Raw genomic sequence first — 6535 nt, 5'->3', positions numbered from 1 at the left:
CAGGTGGATATCCGTGAATTCGAAGCCAGCCTTGTCTACAGGACAATGAGGGCTGTTACACAAAGAAACCCTGTCTCAAAACGGAAGGAAGGAAGGAAGGAAGGAAGGAAGGAAGGAAGGAAGGAAGGAAGGAAGGAAGGAAGGAAGGAAGGAAAAGAAAAGAAAAACAGGCCACGCAAGTCATGGCCACTTCTCTGTGGCCTCTGCATCAGTTCCTGCCTCCAGGTTCCAACCATGACTTCCCTCAGTGATAATGAAGTGAACCTATAAGCTAAAATAAACCCTTTCTGAAGTTGCTTTTGGTCACGGTGTTTTATCAAAGCAATAGAAAACTCAACTACAATAGGCTTTACTGCATCCCAAAAGAACGGCTCTAGCTGTGCAGACCTGGATATGTCTCCCCTAGTTGGTGGCCAGAGAGCTAGCTGCTGCAGGTCCCTAGAAAGATGCCAGGGCCCAGTTCTTTCTGGAACCATCTCAGAAAAGCAGGACTTTCTAGAAGATTCTCCCTCTCATCTTAGGAGCCTTTCTTTCACATCTGCCTAAGTTCTGTAACATGTCTCTGTCTTCTCCAGCCTCGGGGGACTTTCAAGGACAAGACAGGCTAGGGCTATCATGCCTCTGTGAGGACCACAGTCCCTCCTGAAGCACAAGAGAAAAGGAAAGAGACACTGCAGGACGACTAGCAGTGATGCCTAGTCTCTGGTCATGTGCCAAAGGAAGCTGGCACTCATCTAGTACTTCTGAGCACCTGCAATACACAAGACATGATGTTCAGGGCATAGCCATGAGCAAAGCAGTCAGTCACTTCCTGATCTTGTGGACTAAAGACGGAAATGCTCAAATGCGGATTCTAAGGTGATGCCTGGTGGCAAGATGGTAGGTGACACACATTGGAACCACACACCTGGGACTGCAACCACTGTCTCCCAAGAGACAGTATTAGGAAGATATGGGACTGACTGCCAGCCAGGCCACTGGATTGAAGCCATGCGTGCTAGTGCTCTTGCCCAGGGTGCTTGATGACCCCTAGCAGTTTCAATGTCCTCATCTATATCTGCAGGAGACAGCATGACACTGTCAACCTGCCAGAGTACCGGGAGTTCAAAGAAGGTAAAACATGAAGGCTCTCAACTACTCCTATGAAATGATTAGCACTAATGACATGTGGCTATTTACAATACAATGAGCTCTTCTAGTCTTAGGACTTAGGTGGCAATGGCCATGTGTTGAGTAGCTGGAGGCTGCCGGACTGTAGGGAACTGGGAACCTGTGCAGCATCAGGCGTGTCATTACTATAACCCGTGTGAGCTCACAGAGTAATGCCACAGAGCTCAGTGTAGACCTCCTCACAGAGCAGGTATTTAATAGTCATTTATTTAAGAAAATGAAACATCACAGTACCAGTATCCCACCCCTATTTCCCCACACACACACATCAGTCAACACCACCAAGCAAATAGTACCCCAGGTTCCCTCAATCTCCACTCCAGGTCCAGGAGGCCAGGAAGTTAATAGCAGTCCTCAGAGTCGGAGTCCAAGTCTGAGCTTTGTTGGTTCTGAATCTGACTCTGCTTCCGGTATAAACCGGCCACCTGAGGAAAGGGTAAAGGGTATCAGCAGCTCCTCCCCAGCTACTCCTACCTCTATGGCTCCTGGCAAGAACCAACCCCCTTCCCAGGGCCTCACCTGGTCACTGGTAGTGGCTTGCTCTGGCTGCTTGTCTCCACGGACACGAATGAACCGAGGGAAACGAAGGGAGATACCTTTTTCTTTGTCCACCTGTGGGAGAGAACAGTCATGGGGGTGGGGGATGGCAGGTTCTGCAGGGTTCCAGTTGCAATAAGCTAACAAGTGATTCCCTAGTCTCTTCCTCTTTCCTGATTTGGGCCTTAGCTTACTGGAGTAAGCAATGGGCTGTAAAGGTTAAAGAAGGTGTCAGCATGTTTGAAATCTTGGTACCCAGTGTACTGTAACACTCAGGAAATACCAGCTGCTATTGTTATCTGTGCTGTTAGCATCCTGATGAGGACAAGTACTGAAAACTAGCTAGCAGCTCTCAATTGTCAAGCAGCTATGCGCACCAGTTACCTCAGCTCTCTGTGATGCTCATTCTCACCTATGAACATAGGCACACAGACTGGCATTTCTATGAGGCTTAAATGGGTAATGTGCCAGTTACTAAGCTATAGCTGCATCATTGGAAGTGTGTAGGACAAAGGTCAACTACTTGCACTTGGTACCAAGAGCCCTTGCTCTCTACTATATAGTGTGATTTAGAGAGAGAGAGAGAGGGAGAGAGAGAGAGAGAGGGAGAGAGAGGGAGAGAGAGAGAGATATTAAGACTGGAAAAACTTGCTTGCAGTCCCAGCTGCTCAGGAAAATGAGGCAGGAGAATTTCAAGTTCAAGGCCTGTGTGGGTTTATGAGAATTTGTCTCAAAATAAATAACAATATCAAAAGCACAAAAACAAAAACAGAAACACACGGTAAAAATAGAGGAAAGAAAGAAGCGTATGGTGAGCATAACACCCATAACACCCCAGTGAGGGGCCAGGAATGTGGCTCAGAAGTAAGGCACCTGCTGAAAGTCCCCCAGTGAGGGTCTGATCAGCAGTAGAGAACTTGCCCAGCATGCACCAAGCTCTGACTTAAGCACCAAATAACCCTAAAAAGCAAAAACCCAGGAGGTATACTTTTCAAACTACAAGTTTGATTATACTCAGAAAGCATATGCCAGTCATGCTTCAGGACAGGTAGAACAGTCAAAGGAAGAGCTTTAAATCTGAGTGGTACTATCTCCTGTGTGCTGTCTACTGACTGCTATAGCCAACAAGGCTACGTCACTGATCTGTTCCGACACAGGGACATTAGCCACGGAACTGCAAAACTTGGTAGCATGACAACTAATTCTGGGTGAAGTAGCAACTTCAGTCATGAAGGAAACAGGAGAGAGGGGGAGCAAGCTAATTTTCACATAAGTCTAGGTTCTCAAGTTACTGTGGAGATGAAGGTCAGATGTTACCAAAGGGAACAATGTCACTGTCTTCTTACTACAGCTGAGAATGATATCTGACACCCAAATATATTTACAGCTTTTTAATCAACATGACCCAGAGTCCCTCCCCCATCAGTTCTGCCTTCCCTCCTGGAGTCTTTCCCAGACCCCAGCACTCACCAGGCCCCGTGCAGCAGGGTAGATGGGGGACAGAGAGAGATCTGCACACTTCACCTCCCACACAACACTGGGGTCCAGCCAGTGGTCTGGAGCCACTGCCCCATCAATTCTCACATAGGGGCGTGGGGTTGGCAATACCAGGGCCTGCAGTGAGCAGAAGGAAAGATGAGGTTAAGCCTCAAAGCCAGGACTTTGGGAGAGAGGGATTAGAAATGAGGGAAGAGAAGAAAGTAGAAATGTTTCTCTAAGCAGTCCTTAAGACAAAGAACTAGATATGGAGTATCCAAAGGAAATGAAAAAGGGAAGAAATAAGACAGCATTGGGACTGAGAAGGAATACTAAAGATACAGAGAGGCAGAAGCCCAGAGAGACATACACACACACACACACACACACACACACACACACACACACACGAAGGGAGAAGTTTGAGGAGGGAGGCACAAATCTAGGGAATAGCAGAGAGATATCCAAGAATGGGACAAAGATGGGGTCTGACCTGAAAATACCAATATACAGGACAGAGCTTCACACCTCAAAATGCCTGAGACCACTATGAGAGATAGTCCTTCTCTAGAGGCTCATAGCACTTCTAAGATGTATGCTGCACTGGGACATGCAGTCTCTTGGCCAGCATCTCCAGGAAGTAGTTGGAAGATCTGGCACTTGAATCTAGATGTTCTCGGAATCCATGCTGTCAGCACCCTGGCACAGGTTGAGTGTGATGAGAGGCACTGGGTAGTCACAGGACCTACCTTCAGGCTCTGGTGATGCTCCTCCAGCTCTTCATCACTGAATCCAGTTCCCAGCTGCAGAAGAATAAGGCAAATTAGAAGCTCATCTGACCAGCTAGGGTGATGCTACTGAACACTGGACCAAAACTCATAGGAAATAAATGAAAGGCTGTACATGTCATGCACTTCCATTTGCTTTCTAGAAAAATTCACCTCCTCTGCTGTGTCTCTCCAGTGTCTAGACAGGAGCTCTACCACTGAGCCACACCCCCAGCCCCTCACTGGGGATTCTAGCAGGGGCTCTACCACTGAGTCATAGCCTCAGCCCCTCATTAGAGGATTCTAGACAACACCTATACTGCTGAGCTACATGCACTGGCCTTGTGACTCTCCTACCACCCAAGAGCTAGGACTACAGGCTTGCACCACCACTCACCACTCCTACTCTTAACACTACCATCAAACTTAAAACTATCATTTAGGAAATGCTAAAAAGGAAGTAGTCATAATCTGTGCTGGCAGCTAGCATTAAACTGGTTATATAAGTTTCTAGCTAGACAAGTCCTGTCTGTACTGATAGTGGTATTATTGTTTGCCTTCTGTCCTAACAATAATGCTTTTAAAACCCCATTCTGGATTAACACTGTAAAAATGCAAAAATATTGCTAAATATATTTTTGGCTACAGACTAGTGTCCAAAATATGACAAATTACAAGCCACCTGATCACATGGGTAAACGTGAGATATCACTCATTTATTCAGAGATAGTGGAGCCTGCGCATGCACATCTCAGAGTGTAACTGTATCCCTCCCCATCATGTGACCAGCACCCAACTCCCCAGGACCTTGCATATGGCCTGCAGCTCTTCACTCTCTTCATCATAGGCAGCCAACAGGAAGCCCCCATACCGGCCAGCACGCTTCCCCCGACCCAGGTAGGCACCAATCACCACAAGATCCAGAGTGTCACCCACACCGTCAAGGTAGTCCTTCTTCAGCTAGAGGAGAGAAGTGAGGGATGAGAGGGGAGAAGGGCAGGTGGGCTTGTCCTTAAGTACTTGAGAACTCTGAGGAAGAGGAGCAAAGCTCATGGAGAAGCTGCAGCTGAAAGGACTTTTCATCTTGAAACAAAGCAAATGGTTGGAAATATGTGAGGGGAATCATCTTTTATCTTTCCAGGCTGAGCAGGAATCTGGATTCTCCTGCCTCAGTCTCCAGAGCGTTGGGGTTACACTATGTGCCACACCCAGCTCGGGGGTCCTCTTGTTTCTCTCTTTGCTTCAGTCCTCAAACAGTCAAGGTTAACTTACTCAACCCATTCCTTCACACTTACCCATCTGCTCCAGAAACACTTACGAAGCACCAGCTAAGTGCCAGGCACGTAAGGTTACTGGTACAAGAGTAAACTACTGCTAAGGCAGGGAAGGTTTGCACACAATGAGCTGCTTCTAGACAGAAGAAACAGACCACAGCCAAGAGGAAATGCACAGCAGGCCTAGCTTGCCCAGTTCCCCAGTGATCCAACTGCCATCTTGTGCAAGAAAACACTCCCCCACCCCCTTCTCACTTTTGCCCAAACCTACATCACACTGGCTTATTCTCTATAAAGCAGCCAGAGTACCTCTGCAAAGTGACAATAGGATCAGACTTTCTCTGAGACCCTGCTGACTTCCTGAAACCTTTAGAAAAGAACCCAGTTTCATCTCAGAGGGCCCAAGGTGCTACAGTCTACAGCCTGCTCCCCTGACCTCCCCTGCCCACCTTGTAGCCTCCTGGCCATTGCACCTGTGGCTCTCCAGTCCAGCTGCTCTACCCTCATCTTCACACGACCCATCCCTTCCTGCTGCCCAGAGCTGGACCCAGATGTCCAGCTGGATGGCTTTTCTGTACCCAAGCCCTCCCTAACCAGGGTGACTCTTTCCTCATGAGCTCACCAGAGACGGTTTATCTTGGAACAACCCTGTGGACTCTCCTTTGTGTACTTCATACAACAATGACACAGCACAGGGAGCACAGATACCTGGCGTGGCTTCCTCACCCTGATATAGTTCACAGTAAGTTCCAGGAAGAGCCATAAGCCATGCTTTGCTGAGGCAGGACATGTGACTGGGTTGGAATCATATAATGGGACCCATGCTCAAACAGGAAGTATTTGGAGACTCCACTGCATAGTGCGGACATCCATACTGGGACGGTGAGGCAGAGGCCAGAATCACCTTGAGCCAATTGTGTGACCTCTTGGCGATCTCATAGGTGGCATCAACATCCAGGGTCTTCACCATCAGCCCCTCACAGGAGTCTGTAGGAAACATGGAAGCCTGACAGGGAACCAGTGGCTCACGAGGCCTGAGCAGCCCGGATTCCAGGCCAGTCTCAGGGGTTGGGAAATGGAAACACGGCCAGCCCAGGCTATAGCAAGGTTTCAGACCCTGAGAGAGGTCTGGGTGCACTCACCCTTCACTGACTGCTCCAAGAACTCAGCAATCTGCTCGATATCTTTGGTGTCCAGGGAGGTGGCGAAGACAAACTCGCCCTCTGTCTCCACGAAGTTCTCCCGGAGCAGTTGCCGGCGCCGAGACAAGGGCTGGCGAGTCAGGGACTAGGGAGAGAAAGTGGACAACAC

At 48.5% G+C, this 6535-nt stretch overlaps 1 protein-coding gene across 1 annotated transcript in view; it reads right to left on the bottom strand.

Moving 5' to 3' along the window:
- Nucleotides 1-1334: 1334 nt before the first annotated feature.
- Nucleotides 1335-6535, bottom strand: part of Lig1 (DNA ligase 1) — a 35234-nt gene continuing 30033 nt past the window's right edge. Inside the window, exons 22-28 of the mRNA XM_038338929.2 lie at nucleotides 6367-6511; nucleotides 6129-6211; nucleotides 4758-4910; nucleotides 3933-3986; nucleotides 3178-3321; nucleotides 1690-1782; nucleotides 1335-1595 (exon numbers count right to left, since the gene is read on the bottom strand). Coding sequence (XP_038194857.1) covers nucleotides 1512-1595; nucleotides 1690-1782; nucleotides 3178-3321; nucleotides 3933-3986; nucleotides 4758-4910; nucleotides 6129-6211; nucleotides 6367-6511 — 756 coding nt within the window. The 3' untranslated portion in view covers nucleotides 1335-1511. The remainder of the gene's footprint in view (nucleotides 1596-1689; nucleotides 1783-3177; nucleotides 3322-3932; nucleotides 3987-4757; nucleotides 4911-6128; nucleotides 6212-6366; nucleotides 6512-6535) is intronic.

This window comes from Arvicola amphibius, chromosome 8 (genome assembly GCF_903992535.2).
Source record: "Arvicola amphibius chromosome 8, mArvAmp1.2, whole genome shotgun sequence".
Lineage (NCBI taxonomy): Eukaryota > Metazoa > Chordata > Mammalia > Rodentia > Cricetidae > Arvicola > Arvicola amphibius.
This window is presented reverse-complemented; position numbering and strand designations above follow the sequence as displayed.